Source organism: Rhinolophus sinicus, chromosome 17 (assembly GCF_057876585.1).
Source record: "Rhinolophus sinicus isolate RSI-liver-muscle chromosome 17, RSI-T2T, whole genome shotgun sequence".
Lineage (NCBI taxonomy): Eukaryota > Metazoa > Chordata > Mammalia > Chiroptera > Rhinolophidae > Rhinolophus > Rhinolophus sinicus.
In genome coordinates, this window is record NC_142517.1 from 29506871 (window position 1) to 29522680 (window position 15810).

Below are 15810 nucleotides of genomic sequence, written 5' to 3' on the forward strand. Positions count from 1 at the left end.
GCGGGAGGTGACGTTCAGGGCTCACCCTGCATACGTTAGATGAAAAGTGGATGGCACTACTCGTTGTTCCGCCAGGCGGCGGCGCTGCTTGGAGGCCGGAAGACGGCTGGGTAGCTGGTGCGTCGGGGTGACTAAGGGGGCCGTCAAGGGGGCAGCCGTGCCCGGGAGCCCTGTGTGGCGACTCGGTGCGAATTTCGTTTTCACTTTGGGCCAGGCCGGAGGCGGCGGGGCCGTCCCAAACGACTGCGGCTGGGCACCCGGGGAGTTAATCCGAAAGAGCTGCAAGTCCCACGGGCTGAACTTCACGTGTCACCGAGAAGGTGATGTAGAGAGAGACAGAGAGAGAAAGCAAGCAAGAGACCAGAGTCCCGGGAAAGTCCTGCCGCGCCTCGGGGCAATTATAAAAATGTGACCCCCTGGGTCGGCCTCCTAAACACCTCACCTGCTGCATCCAGCCGTCGGCATCCAGCTGCTGGTTCAGTGTCTGCGCAGAGCCCGCTCAGCATGCGCCCACCGCACGGTGAGTAACCCCGCAGCCAGCCCAGCCTCTGGGCTGTGGTGGGGAGGGGCGGCCACTGGGGAAGAGGAGGCAGAGACTCGGGACTGCAAGGGGAGACTGAAAACAATCAACAATTTCGTGTAGAGCAGAAAGAAGGGGTGGGGAAAGACTTATAGAGCGCTTACCATGAGCTAAATAGGACATTGCCTCTTTTGATCTTGAAACAGCCACGTGAGCTAAATATCATTATGCCCACTTCGCAACTGAAAAACTGAGGCTCCACGGGATGGTTTCTTGCCCAGGGCCCCTCAGCTACAGCTCTAAGAAGGCAGATCCCAGCTGACTTCAAAGCGAGGCTTTGTCACTCCACTGGAGCGCCTCTCCACTGGGGCATGGGTTTGGGCCAGTCACTTCACCACTTAGCCTCAGTTTCCCGACGAGTGAAATAGAGACATTTTCTGGGTGAGCTCTGAGTCCAGCACCCTTGTCTGAGCTATTAGGGTTTCCTCACAGCGAGTTGGCTTCTAACCCTGCAATAGAGCACTGCCTTCTAAGAACTTGATTCATTTCTCAGGTATTCAAGGAAGATTCAAACTGGGTGGAAGGGGGTTGGTGCCCAGAAGAGGTGGATGGGCGGAGATGGCCAGGATGGATGGAAGGTAGAGTCAGGACACATCAGACAGACAAGCTCAGTCAGCCCTCCATTCCCTTCCAGGCCTCCTCCTTGCGGCCACCCTGGTCCTGCTAAACCACCTGGACCACCTCAGTTTGGCCAGAAACCTCCCCATAGCCACACCAGGCCCAGGAACGTTCCAGTGCCTCTACCACTCCCAAAACCTGCTGAAGGCGGTCAGCAACATGCTTCAGAAGGTGAGTGTTTCAATGTCCTTGCTCCCACTCAGCAGCCTTTCTAGGGAAGGGGTTTCTCTGAACCCGTCACCTGAAGGAACGGCAGGTAAATTGTGGAAGTTAATCAGGAGCTGTCAAGAGAGGAAGAGGGAACTTTACAAATGGCCCAACTATTAGCTAAAGAGGTCTCAATGAAATTGTGTCTCCAGAGAAAGCAAGAGTGGTAATAAATTATAATGGCATTCATTTTGGCTGTGTCTACACAGAGGAAAGTGGATATTTACAGTGTTCCCTGTAGCCTGCCAACAGAGATGGAATTGTGTCAGGCCCACACTGCTTCTCTGACACACTTATCAATCCAGGAAACTGTTATTAGGTGCAGCCTCTGTGCTCCAGGGGCTACAAAGATGAATTAGATTTGCCGTTCATGCCGCTCGCCAGCTTCCAGTCTGGTAACTCAGTTCATTGTTGGAGCGACGCATTTCAGGAAGCCTGTGACAGTCCACATCCAGCCTTCATGTTCTAGGGGAAAAGTTATATAAATTTATTTACAGCTTCATTCATTTTTCAGGTTTCAAATTTTAATGCAAAAAGAAAATATTTTCTTTCCTTTTAAAAGTGTTCTAGTAGCTATTGCTTTTGCTGCAATGGTCAAAGACTGATGTTTTAAAAGGTGTCCTTTTACCTTCCTGCTCTCTAGTAAATCTTTCTTGAATATTTTTAGCTTGCTGTTTTATGAGTATCTTAAAATAAACTCAATGCCACAAGGCCTTCTTAAAGAAGTCTTTTTTTCCTTCTTGTCTTTCGTAATGTGCTGCCAATGGCTCCTTACAGTTCAATCAATCTTAATTAAAAAGGTGGCCTACCAAACGAAAACTGCCAAGGTAAGTACTTTGATTCCTGAAGAAAGGTTCAATATGGGCAAAATTTAAGAGCTCCAACGTAAACAGATGCATTCTGTGAAAAAGTTGACTCTTCTCTCAAATGTGGCACTCAAGTTCAAAAGATTGCAGAACTCAATTTGATATATTTTTAAATATCATTCCTATGTCAAACTGGCCAGAACAAATACCCGGCTAGTATAGAAAACAGAGGTGGCAAATGCACACCATTCACAGGCTATATCCAGCACACAGATTTGTAGAATTTGACCCATGTCTTTTATATTTTATTTAGAAATTTTTCATTTGATGCCATTGAAACAGTGGACCTTTCATAAAAGAATCCAAATTTCCAGCTTCTCTTGAAAAGATCTGAAGAACTATAACAGTGGGCCCACATTTGCAAATCTAGCTTTTTACAACAGGGACAATGTATTTGTTTTCTACTGCTGCTGTAACAAATTACCACAAGCTTAGTGGCTTTAAAACAATACAAATTTATTATCTTACAGCCCTGGAGGTCAGAAAGCCAAAATGGGTCCTACTGAGCTAAAATCAAGGTGTCAGCAGAGATGTATCCATTTCTGGAGACTCTAAGGGTGATTCTGTTTTCTTGCCTTTTCCGGCTTCTAGAGGCTGCCCACTTTCCTTGGTTTGTAGCCCCCTTTCATCTTCGAAGCCAGCAATGGCCAATTGAGTCTTTCTCATGCTACATCAGTCTGACCTTGATTCTTCTGCCTCCCTCTTTCCCAGTGATTACATGGGACCCACCCAGATAATCGAGATAACCTATTTTAAGGTCAGCTGATTAGCAACCTTAATTTCCTCTGCAACCTAATATTCCTCTTTGCTTTTAAACATAGCATCTTCTCAGGTTCAGGGATTGGGAGGTGGGCATCTTGGGATGGGGGTATTATTCTGCCTCCTAGACAGGGATTTTACTACCTGTTCCCAAACATGTTCTGCACTCTTAAGCCTTGATTCACGGCTCATGCAGTTCCCGCTGCCTGAAATTTCCCCTGCCCTGCCAGTCAGCATTCCAATCCTCTTAATGCAGATGTCCCATCTCTGGAGAAGCCTTTGCTCCCATTTCATCCCCTGCTGGGAACCTTCATACCTCCTCAGTACTTCTCACCTGCTGATGTTATCTCCTACCCTGTTTCTCTGAAAATAAGACCTAGCTGGACAATCAGCTCTAATGAGTCTTTTGGAGCAAAAATTAATATAAGACTGGGTATTATATTATATAAGACTCTGTCTTACAGTAAAATAAGACCGGGTCTTATATTAATTTTTGCTCCAAAAGATGCATTAGAGCTGATTGTCCGACTAGGTCTTATTTTCGGGGAAACACGGTAGTCATTTGTGCACTTGCCTGTCTCCTCAGATGAACTTGGAATCCTGGGAGACATAACACAGTCCTGTTCTTTGTCATGTTCCTTAGTACCTAGCATAGTGCCCAGTACACATCAGGCTTGCTGAATAGAAAAATGATCTCAATCTTTAATCCAAAAGTCATTACTTCTTAAGATAAGTTTCATAACTATATTCAACTATGCTTCCCAACATGTTTCTAAGGGGACGTGTGTGTGTGTGTGTGTGTGTGTGTGTGTGTGTGTACCACAAATTAAATCTCAACTTGTCTTTAGGGTTGCACATTTGTTATATCCATCAAGTTGTAACCTTAACAGTTCCCCTTTAGAAGCTGTAATTGAAAAAGATTGTCATAAAACACAGGCGCTTTGGCAAAAGAAAAAAAAAAAACTGTTTTCACCAGAAGCAAGTGTCACAGCGTGGTGTAGATGCTGATTAGCACAGCCCGTTGAAATGATTTATAGTGTTTATATAATGAAAAAACACATCATCCAGGGAAACGTGTCCTAACAGCAAAGGTAGAGGAGGGAGGGAGAGAGAGTATAAATGACCTGTTTCCTTTTGTCTTATGAAGAGCCCAAAGTTCCTACAGGTCAAAAGAGTGGAGGTCAAGGGTAACCAGCTCTGGCTTTGCTGGGACCCCAAGGTATGGGAAGCCAGGTTCCTCATTCATATTATAAACTGGGTTTCTCCTGGTGTTTTTTTACAGGCCAGGCGAACTCTAGAATTTTACTCCTGCACCCCTGAAGAGATCGATCATGGAGCTATCACAAAAGATAAAACCAGTACAGTAGAGGCCTGCTTACCACTGGAATTAAGCACGGTATGGATGCTTTCCCTCCAAAACCACATAAGGCACTTAAAAGCTGTGCACCAAACCTCGTCTTCTTCCAAAAATGTACATGTTTCTGGTGTCCACCATCATGGGACTTTGGTCCCATGGTATATTTGAAAAAAAGTTAGATTTGAAAAAAATTATAAAAACAGACAAGGTTCTTCACAATATGAATATACTTAACATTATTGAACTATACACTAAAAAATAATTAAGATGGTAAGTTTTATGTTTTTTTAACCACAATAAGAAAACAGGTATGTGAGAAGTCAGGAAATTTTATATTCAGAATTAGTCTTTGATGTATGATTTTTTTTTTTCCCCTAGAATGAGAGTTGCCTGGTTTCCAGAGAGATCTCTTTTGTAAGTCAAAAAATTAAAAGTTTCAGGCCATATTATGAATTCCTGTCACTGATGTCTGATTATTCTTTCTTCTAGAATGGGAGTTGCCTGGCTTCCAGAAAGGCCTCTTCTGTGATGGTAAGACACAACACTCTTTCCTTAAATACAATAGGTGGAGGGAGGTACATGACCAGCCAATCTCAAGATTCTCTCCCGTTTGTCGTATCACCCAGACCCTGTGCCTTAGTAGTATCTATGAGGACTTGAAGATGTACCAGGTGGAGTTCAAGGCCATAAATGCAAAGCTTTTGATGGATCCTATGAGGCAGATCATTCTGGATCAAAACATGCTAGCAGCTATTGATGAGCTAATGCAGGTAAGGCCTTCATCCTATCAGTGAGAGCAATTTCTTCATGCTGAGACAGCCAGCCAGGGTCCCTGACAAAAAGGAATACTGTCAGTCCTTCCTGGATAGGGAGAAGCCTGAAATCCCCTTCTAAAACCCCTGCAGAGCTATAGCCTTGAGAGCGCCCTCTAGAGAAAGGGCAAAGCTGATCAAGTCCAATTAAGGAAACCAGCCACCTGTTTGTTGACCAAGGGGTATGCACCAGGTTCCCTGCAAATACTTCCATACATTTTCTTATGTCATCCTCACAACAACTATGTGGGGTTTGTACAAAGGAGGAAACCACAGCTTGGAGAGTTAGCCTCTTGTCCACAGTCATACAGCTTGTAAGACAGAGCCAGCATTTAACCCCCAGTCAAAAGGATTTCACTACGCTTCTCACTCACCTCTACAGGCTCCAGGATGGGTTTGTGAGGGGCCAGCATGCCTATCTGCAAATATTGCTTGAGAAAACAAACAGGGTTAATGCCTGGATATGACCCATTCTGAACCAAAATTGTGAACGAAATAAAAGAATGACCTATCACCTGGGGCCCCCCCACAATGTTATTCATAGACAAGCACTTGCTTTGTAAGTTCTGGAGCACCATAGCACACGATGCTAATACAAAACATAGCAATATTCACTTAAGAAAGAGCGGGGTGAGTGCCATGGTGATCAGGGCATGGGATAAAAATATGGTGTCAGAAATCATTGTCTAAAAGGGAATTTATTTTTATTTCACTCATTCATTCGTGTGTGTGTGTGGCAAATTATTTGTTTGAAAAGCAGTGAATGCCATCCAAGTAACAAAGAATGTTACCATCTAGAGTGGTGTAGATAATATTGCATTTTGAGGACCAAGTCGGGTAATTTGGGCCCTGGAATCAATTCGAGTAGACTATACCAGGCTATTTGCCCCCCAGTGCCTCAGTTTCTTCCTCTGTAAAATGGGAGGACTTTACCCACCCTACCTTTCATTTAGGCTTTTTGGGAGGAACAAGTGCAAGTACTGATCACTGTGCAAATAGGTCTTGCATTGTGCTGTCAAATCCAAGGGCTAAAACTGGGAGATCCATTGCCAGGTTTATTTAACAGACATAAATCGGTGTCTCCAGTAAACAGGTGTGTTATTGACAGTGTTTCAATCAATGGCAACCCATCACCTCCCTGTTCTAAAAACGACTTAGCTTCTTAATATAACAGAAGAATCAATTAGATACTGCAGCAGATGTCATCTTCACAGAATTGTTCCTTTCTAAAATGCAACTTCCACTGATGAATTTCTAAATAGCTTTAAGGGTCTTTCCAGAGCTCACTGAAGATACATGTGCTTAGATAATGAGATTTCTTCTCTCAGGTTCTGCCTAGCCATCTGGCTGGGAGTAGACTGGGCTGGGTTTAGATGTAATGAGGGAGTAGGTTGCAGGCTCTGAGACACGTGTCGGCTTCCCCCATTTTTATAGATGAATGTTTTAATTTTGGAATACCCTATATGTCATACTCAATATTTATTCTCCTAGGCCCTGAATTCCAACAGGGAGACCGTGCCACAAAAACCCTCCCTTGAAGAACTGGATTTTTATAAGACTAAAGACAAGCTTTGCATCCTTCTTCACGCTTTCAGAATTCGTGCAGTGACTATCGATAGGATGATGAGCTACCTGAATTCTTCCTAAAAAGCTGAGGTCTCTCCCAAACTTCAAGTCATTTTTATAAAGATCTGAACCAAAGAAATTTTAATAGGATGTGGGAAGAACTAGGGAGAGGGTGGCTTTACCTCGTCCTACTACCGTGTTTCCCCAAAAATAAGACCTAACCGGAAAATAAGCCCTAGCATGATTTTTCAGGAGGACATCCCCTGAACATAAGCCCTAATGCGTCTTTTGGAACAAAAATTAATATAAGACCCGGTCTTATTTTCAGGGAAACACGGTAGTACCGTAATTTGCATGTTGTTTATATTTGTCACCACCCAAAAGTTGAACTATTATAGTCACGTGATTCCTTTCATCAAATATGTTTCATATTTCCTATGGATAAGTTGTTTTAAAGTTTTAATGAGCAAATTGCTAAGGAGGGAAAAATTTCTTCACTGAATGTTTTTCTTTTTAATAGAAGAGCAAGAATTTATAAGCTATTCCTATATCAGTGTTTGTAGAAACGTTCAAGCATAATTTATTTTAAAATATTTATTTATATAATTTTGTGTTCATCAAGGCATGCGAACTTTTGTTAAGTTGTAAGTTTTTTATAAATTATAAATAACATATTTATTTATGTTATATTTATTGAAATATTTATTTTCAAATGGATTTGAAAAATACCATATGTTCTTCTAAAAATAAAATGACTAAATTAAACTAATTCTCATATTTTTCTAATGTAATTGGAGTACTTTAAGTGTTAACATACACATTGTGGGAAAATTCAAAACGCTGATGGAAGTTGAACAAAATTACCGTGGAAAGAATTCTACAATATTCGTACCCATTTCCTAATTCCTTTAATCCCATTATTTTAAAGAGAGCTTTCTAAGACTAGATATGCTTTAATACTGAGGCCACTGAATTACGGTTTTGAGAGTATATTTTATTTTTGTTCACATCTGAATCTAAAAGTAAATTAGGTAAAAATGGTTTTCCCCGTTAGGCACAGCCCTGTAACATACTGTGCATTAGACAAATACATTGTAATATCCTCCAACCGGGAAAAACATCATTAAGAGGCATTCTAGTTAAATTATTCTAATTTTCGTGACCCTTTGGGCCCTCGGGAGAAGTTGTTTCTAAATTACAATGAGAAAAACTCTCCATTTGCTTTAAATTATATAGAACTTCTGCCTGAACCACATGGATAATTGCCTTGCTTTGGCTTAAGAGATGTGCTCTTAACTGACAGGGTAGGTAGATAGATAGAAATGAGCAGGAGGAGAGAGACCCAGCCCGTTAGAAAGCCCCCTGCTGCAGCTCCTACTTGGGACAAGACCCCTTGCAGCTGCCCTCACTTAGGGCACCAATGTCTTACTAGCCCAGCAGGATTCCAGGCTTACACACACCCCTAAATCAAAGGGATATGTCATTAGAAGCTTAGAGAAACCATCCTGCTTATCAGAATATGTATCCTGCTTCTCAGGAACATTTTTAATGAGCTTCTCAAATAAATCATGGGAAATTAACAGGTTCACACTTACACTCTGAGGCAACCTTGAGAAGCAGAAGAGAGGACAGGCACCTCAGCAGAGAAAGAGAAAGATAACAGGGAAGGAGATGGGGAGACAATTCTACCCGTAGAGATAAAAACCTTCACACAATGTGAGAGGCTGCTTCCCTCTCGTGTCAGCCCGCTCCACGTCGCAGAGTGTACTCGCTTTTACTAATAAACTTTTTGCTGTTCTATGCTGCACAAACATCATGAGCTAAATATTAAATTCCATCTTTTTAATTCTCTAAACCATGTGAATTTTAAAAGATTCACCTGACAGAATACCACGTAATTTTAGTACTCTGATCATATTCCTCCTGAATATGACTAGGCTGCAAGAAACAAACTATTTAGGGTGGCCTCCCCCTTTCCTCATGTGAATCCTCCCCACCAGATCCCAATTCTTAGATCCCTGTGAACTGTGAGGGGAATGTGTTTGGCCACCCCAGGTCCTCATCTGTGTGACACTCATTTTTCAGATTCTCACTCCACTTGATACCCAATTAGCTAGAAATCAGTGGCACCCAGATCCCATCATATATCTCCCTTTCCTTAGGGATGGATTCTTCCACAAGTCTGAAAGACCCACAAGTGATTCACAAGACAGGAGTTTCTCGCCTTTAAAGTGTTGGGTTTGGGGTTTCAGCAGCTTTGATTGTGGGAAGAGCTCAATGGCTTGACGGGGCTGGGACTGTCCAGTTGCTGCCACTCCTCACACAGACTGGCGACTTGTCTCGTCTGTGCCCAGAAACAAGGAGAGGCAGGCAGATCACTCATCCTACGGGCTGGGTTTATACAGAGGAACACAGGTGTTGCTTTGGTTCTAGAAATTACCATGACACAATGCTTCAAAAACATGACTGGCCCCAGAAACGTCTTCACAACTAATTCCATCCTTCATCAAATGGTTAGTTTTCCACGTTTTTCTTTTAAGCCTGGGTCTGTAATTTACAAGTTGTATAACACGACCATGTTGTTTTAACCGCTCCCTGTTTCCTCTTCTAAGAAATGAATACTAGAACCTGCCTCAAAGATCAGCACCAGGGTTAAATAAAACAACTCATACAAAGCACTGGCATTGGTCTGGCACATAATACATGCACAATAAACGTGAGCGATTTTTGAAAAGTATTATTCGCCTTTGGGTTTGGTGACCAGGCTAAATTGGTTCAAGTCTCTGCTACTATTATCTGTGAAATTCAAACAATTGTAGCCCCTATTTCCCAGTGCTTCTGCGCAGATTAAATGACACAGTACAGTGCTGACGTCTAGTCAGTGCTCAACATCAATTGTTTTACATTGTTAAGATTGTTTCCCTAAAGACCTGAGTGACGCAGGCCCTAGGCGTGGGCGTTCACAGGAGGCCATCTGGTGCAAGACAGGAGGGCAAAAAGGCAGGGTCCTCGCCTTCACAGAACATAGGGTGGGAAGAAAAGTAACATAGCAAGACCGAGGCCCAAAGCCCCCCAAAAAATATTCCCCTCCTAGCCTGTTAGAGATTCATTTGATTAACAAATTACTTTTTTCAAAAGGAAATAAACAGTGAAAGTGTTTCCCATACCTGAGAATGACTTAATCAGATAATTAACAGGAAAGCCAGCTGCCAGCTGCCCCACTGACGACTCAGAGCTTTGGAGAACAGGGAAGGTTCTCGGGAGCTAGCCCAACATCCAAAGATGGATACTGTACAACTCAAGAGATGCAAGTGTCCATATGTTCTTTGCAGCATTATTTACAATAGGCAAGATATGGAGAAAACCTGGGTGTCCATCAATGGATGGATAAAGAGGTGGTACACATGTATAATGGAATACTACTCAGCCATAAAAAAGAATGAAATCTTGCCATCTGCAACAACATGGATGGATCTGGAGGATACTGTGCTGAGTGGGGTTAAGTCAGACAGAGAAAGACAAATACTATGATTTCACTTACATATGGAATCTAACGAACAAAATAAATGAGCAAACAAAACAGAAACAAACACAGATACAGAAAACATTTTGATGATTGCCAAATGGGAGGGGGGTTGGGAGGATGGGTGAAAAGGGGAGAGGGATTAAGAAGCACAAATTGGTAGTTACAAAATAGTCAGGGATGTAAAGTACAGCATAAGGAATATAGCCAGTAACATTGTAGTAACTATGTATGGTGCCAGATGGGTACTTGATTTATTGGGGTGATCACTTCATAAGTCATATAAATGTCTAATCACTATATTGTACACCTCAAACGAATATATTATTGTATGTCGACTGACTGAAAAATAAAACATTATTTTTAATTAAAAGATTTAAAGGGGCTTAGACACTCTAAAGGGGAAAGAAAACATGGGGCTAACAAGGGAAGAAAGCCAGCTTAGTCTGGGCCAGCACTGAAGAGATCATGAAACCCCTTGTCTGTGTCACCCTGGGCTATTCAGTTGTCCTTGTTTAAGGACTAAACATTTGGTTGTAGGTAGCATAATTTTGGTTTCCTAGTTTAAGGCAAAGTGCATTACAATATTGCTATGGGTCTGAATGTGTTACCCTAAAAATCCTTATTTTGAAGCTCTGACCCCCAGTGTGATGGTATTTGAAGATGGGACTTTAGGAAGTTAATTAAATCATAAACATGGAGTCATCGTGATGGGGTTAGTGCCCTTCTCAGAAGAGACTCAGAGCTATCCCCCACCCCCATGTGAGGACACAGTGACAAAGTGGCCATCTGCAAACCAGAACGGTTCCACGGAGCCTGTGCACGCAACCACTGCACCCTTTTGCCTCCTGCATTAACGTCCCAGTTAAGTCATGGGACACTTTCATCATAACCATACAATCATCATCCTCGTTTTTATGTCTCTCTTCTCTCCCTCACTACACACGAGGACCTCAAGTACAGGAAATGTCACGTTACTCATGCATTTGTGTCCTCAGGCCCTGGCACTCAAAAATGGTAGAAAGAGAAACGCAAATCTTCATGGGTTCCCACTTGCCTTACATTTCTTTACCTAATCTAGGAATAAAGTTTTTACGTCTTTAAACATCAAATTATTCCCAATTACAAACAAAATGTTAAAAATTGTAAAGGCACATGCTTGCTTGCTTGGTTCAAACCAATTATATATGCTTATATTGGGGGGAGAAATCCAAAATTCATAAGCCTGTTGATCTAAATAGTTGACGTATCTATGGCTTAGGATGATGTGGTTACTATCCTTCAGAAACCATGTGCCAACATACCACAGTGGGGAACTGGAACGCGGCTTACTACACATTGCAGATGTCTTAGAAATAAACTCCTGGATGATAGTTTGAGACCCTAGCAACCCTGTCATCAGCTGGTTCCCACTCTGCCCGACAGGAATGGCTCAGGGTCTAGCAAGGCTCTTCACAAATCCCTCAGTAGTGCTCAGAACCTCGCCCACACCAGAACTGCTCCACGTTTAAATGCTTTGCCAATGCAGGTTCCAGGTAACATTTCCTTTCGCAAATGGCTTCTACAGATAAGGAAAAGTTAAAAACTCACTGAACTAGTCCAAGCTCCTCCCCCCTGCAGTTACATTTTTATAAGTAACAAAACCATCTTTTAGATTTCCCAACTTGCTTGCAAATAAAACACGGCCATCAATGCACAGAGCACACCCCCATCGAAAAACGCAACTCATGCTGGAGGTTAAAGCAAAAAGCAAGAGATGGACTTCCACAGAACAAGGATGGCTGACTCACTCCGTGCTAGCTAACAAGGAATCGACATCGCGACTGGAACAAACTGCATCTAGGTCCACTGGAGGGCTCCTGGGCAGAGCTGGAGGTCCCAGTGAAGCAGCAGGAAGAGCTTCAGAACTCAGAATTTAACCCCTGGGACTCTAGTTAAGGATCAGCAGCTATGGAGCCATAATGAGAAATGCTCAAAACACGGTATGTGGGTTGGAAAAGACACAATCCCAGCAGCACCTCCCTGGTTACCCATTTGGGGATCACGCCCTTCACCAGCAGTGCACTGCTTCACCCCAAGAAGGACTCCCAGCACCAGGCACCCGGCTAGGCTCACTGCTGAAACCACCATCCTTTTAACTGTGTCCTGAGACACAGTGAAAATTCAGCAAATATGGTGGCCTCTTTAGAAAATGGAGTGAAAACGCGCTTCCACATGAAAAAGCAAGGGAGGAAACTTTTCCCCGAAAGCAATACAATAAAATAACAAAGTGAGTCCTGACTGTGCAAGAAAATCCTATTAGAGATGTACAGGTGGGGAACTAGTATGAGCCCACTTGGTTTTAAGTAAAAGCACACCATCCCATCACAGCAGTTGGGGGGGGCGGGGGCTCTAAAGCATTCCTGTGGTGAGATGGGTTAAGGGAAGGCACAGGTGGTTCTGAACCTGTGCAAACTCCCGGGAGAACCAGAACTCGGGTTTACACTCACTCAGCCTTGGTCCAAGAACTGGAGTGCTGGTCGCAAAGCAACTAATGGCTAAATAGTGAAGATAACAGCAGTCGAGGAATACGATGCTTTAAAAAACAATTTGTAAGGAAATAAGAATACAAAGAAGCCACATTTACACTGTACAAATGCAGATTTATTTTTCTTCCCTTCAACCAAAGTATGAAAACAGTTGTAAATTGTTAGGAAACCAGCTTATATACAAAGCACTTCTGCAATTATGCTTTTCTTCAAAAAACAACTTATAAAAAATAATAAACATTTAAAAATTCAAGTCCTTTAAGCAGTTTATACTTCCGAATGTTAAAACTCCATGTGTTTCCTAAAATATAGTACAATTAAAAAAAAACAAACACATAAAGTGACACTGATTTGAATTCCACAGGATCCCTGACAATTAAAAATATGTTCTTCCCTATAAAGTAAATTTGTTCTTCACAGGCAAAACAGTAAAGTGTGTTTCTCTGATTAATTCATTGAGATTTATTGTACTCTCCAGCTAACGTTGACAGAAGACCAATGGTAATTTATAGTTTCTTCAAATAAGTTAACAAAACACATCCAAAATGTTAATCACCACATGCATGATTCTGGGAGAGTGACAATATCTATATATACGCCCTTCCAAAAAAAAAAGACATTTCACCAATTAACAAGAGCCAATGTGGCCCATGATTCCCTGGGGCAAGTCTTCTTCAAGAAGAGATGGCAGTTTTCCCTTGGTCCTGCTAAGGCTATTTCTGAGTGGGTTTTATCCCCCCCAGAAGTAAATGACCCCAGGGTAAAAGTCAACAAATGTAGTGTTGGGCCTGGTGATTTTGGAAAGTTGATGAAAATTGCAGCAACTCTGACAATTGACCCAGTTAAATTTGCCCAGTAAGGTGAAAAGATCACCTCTGAGTGTACATACAAACATGACGGGAGACGATTACATTCATTTCTAATCACTCTAGGGCTAGATAACATGATTGGTCTAAGGGTTTAACAGGCCACTAGCCAGATAGGTTAGTAATGTGAGAAACAGAAATCATATCCCACATAAAAAGATATATTGTAGCCAGAGGCATGTGTGTCTGTCTGTGTGGGAGCTAAAAGAGTAGGAACCTCTCTTCATTAATGTCAATACAATAAAAGCTAAACTAAATGGGTGCAAGTTTAACTACACCACCATTTAATTGCTAAAAATGTTTCAAACACTTGTTAGGAATTTCATAGTCCACAGACTCCAAAAAGAAAATTACCACATTTCTCACCTGAGTTGAGTCATTTTTAAGCACCCCTTGTAATTATACCTGTTTGGATGGGGTAGCAGGGTGGGACGGAGTGAGGAGGAGGTGCAAACAAATTTAAAAAAAAATCTCTTGATATAATAGGGGCGTTTTCTTCCTCAAGTTTTCCAAATAGTTTACATTCTCTTTGCCCCTGGATAGTATGAGCTATAGAGTGGCTGACTATAAAAAAGTTCCTTCCACAGACCCGTGAAGTTCAAGGTCTCCTCAAGTCTTTAACCAATTATCAGTGGAAATGGTGTTGTGCAGATACAAGTTCCTGAGGCTTCCTTTTTCAGTTCATCCTCCACTTTCACATGTCCTGTAAGAAACCTAACAAAACAGAGAATCAAACAAGTTCAGGGATTCATTGTTGGGGATAAAAGGGGCATGCTTTGAAATAAAATCACTTGTCCATTTCAAAAAGAAAGTCCTGGAAGTTGCTGAGTTTTCCTGAACTTCAGAGAAGCCATTCCAATTTAAAGGCTATTGTTAGAAGACACTAAAACGTGCAGCCAATCAACTGGGTATTTTGACTATAAAAGGGTATAAAATACTGGTAAATTGGGGGGAGGGGTGGCTTGTTTGTCTTTAACACATAGATTTTTTTTTTTCCTATTTAATGAAGGGCTTGGACTAATAAGTTTTATGATCGCTTTACTCCTAAAATATGTCACAAACCCTTTTCTATTTCTAATGTATCAGCAAGTTAAGTGTCAGTGAGGTCAGGGGCAGATAAAAACAAACAAAATAATTCATTACCAAGGGTTTGAGAGAGATTTTTCTGAGCCTTCCTTTGACGGAAGACACTGTGATTCTTTGGTTATCACAGCGCAGTGACCACTGTTGTCAACTGGCAGAAGCACCTACATGCAAATAAGCAGATTTCCACACGTGCACCTCAGTCATGTACGTAACTTCAACATATCCAAGAATAAGAATGAAAAATTGTATATTGAAACCAGCTATTCTATTTGCTTGAGGCTTCTGCATCCAATGTCTACAGGATGAGTTCAGAAACCTAGTCCACCGTGTCTGAAAGCATCCTGCTAGATCACCAAATGTTTTTACTTTTCATATAAACTTCTGGGGCTTTTACACACTTTTACATCCTTTTTGGAATAAAAAGTCCAAATAGCACTCCAAACAAAAACCTCTCTCGATATTATTGAGGGTTCCGAGATGTAACACTGCATTTGCTAACGACAGTAACGGATATATAATAATCAAAGTTTTGAATTGGTTTGACCTCGGGTATAACAATGTGCTAAATCAAACCACAAAAGAAGTGCTTAAAAACAAAGGAAGGAACCCTGTGGTTTTCTGGATTGAGACTAGAAACACTCCCTTTAGCCTCTCTGGGATCCGCTTTTTCCCTTCCCCTCTTTGCTGCTTGAGGTTCACTGGTGCCACCTAGTGGCCTCTCCGAGCACTGCTTCACTATCACAGAAGGCCCAGCAGGCTCACTGCTACCACCGTGTTTCTCTGAAAGTAAGACCTAGCTGGACCATCAGCTCTAATGCATCTTTTGGAGCAAAAATTAATATAAGACCCTGTCTTATTTTACTATTTCACTATAAGACTGGGTATAATATAATATAAGACCCAGTCATATTAATTTTTGATCCAAAAGATGCATTAGAGCTGATGGTCCAGCTAGGTCTTACTTTCGGGGAAACACGGTAGTTGTCTCAAGTACCACGACATTCGTATCTGAACCTTACTACCTGCCTGAAGTTTACATGCT

At 42.0% G+C, this 15810-nt stretch overlaps 2 protein-coding genes across 3 annotated transcripts in view; one reads left to right on the top strand and one right to left on the bottom strand.

Annotated features, from left to right (window-relative positions):
* The first annotated feature begins 489 nt into the window (after window positions 1-489).
* On the top strand, window positions 490-7466 carry IL12A (interleukin 12A). The gene is made up of 7 exons (XM_019731928.3): window positions 490-520; window positions 1215-1369; window positions 4313-4426; window positions 4766-4801; window positions 4877-4918; window positions 5014-5157; window positions 6691-7466. The coding sequence occupies exons 1-7, from the start codon at window positions 505-507 to the stop codon at window positions 6844-6846; spliced, it is 663 nt and encodes a 220-aa protein (XP_019587487.3). The 5' UTR covers window positions 490-504; the 3' UTR covers window positions 6847-7466.
* Window positions 7467-12909: 5443 nt separating this feature from the next.
* LOC109447523 (uncharacterized) overlaps window positions 12910-15810 on the bottom strand; it is a 38768-nt gene continuing 35867 nt past the window's right edge. Inside the window, exon 17 of one of the 2 annotated variants that reach the window (XM_019731950.3) lies at window positions 12910-14396. In XM_019731950.3, the coding sequence (XP_019587509.3) occupies window positions 14377-14396 (20 nt within the window). In that variant the 3' untranslated portion in view covers window positions 12910-14376. The other variant, XM_088794578.1, reaches the window with a different exon arrangement.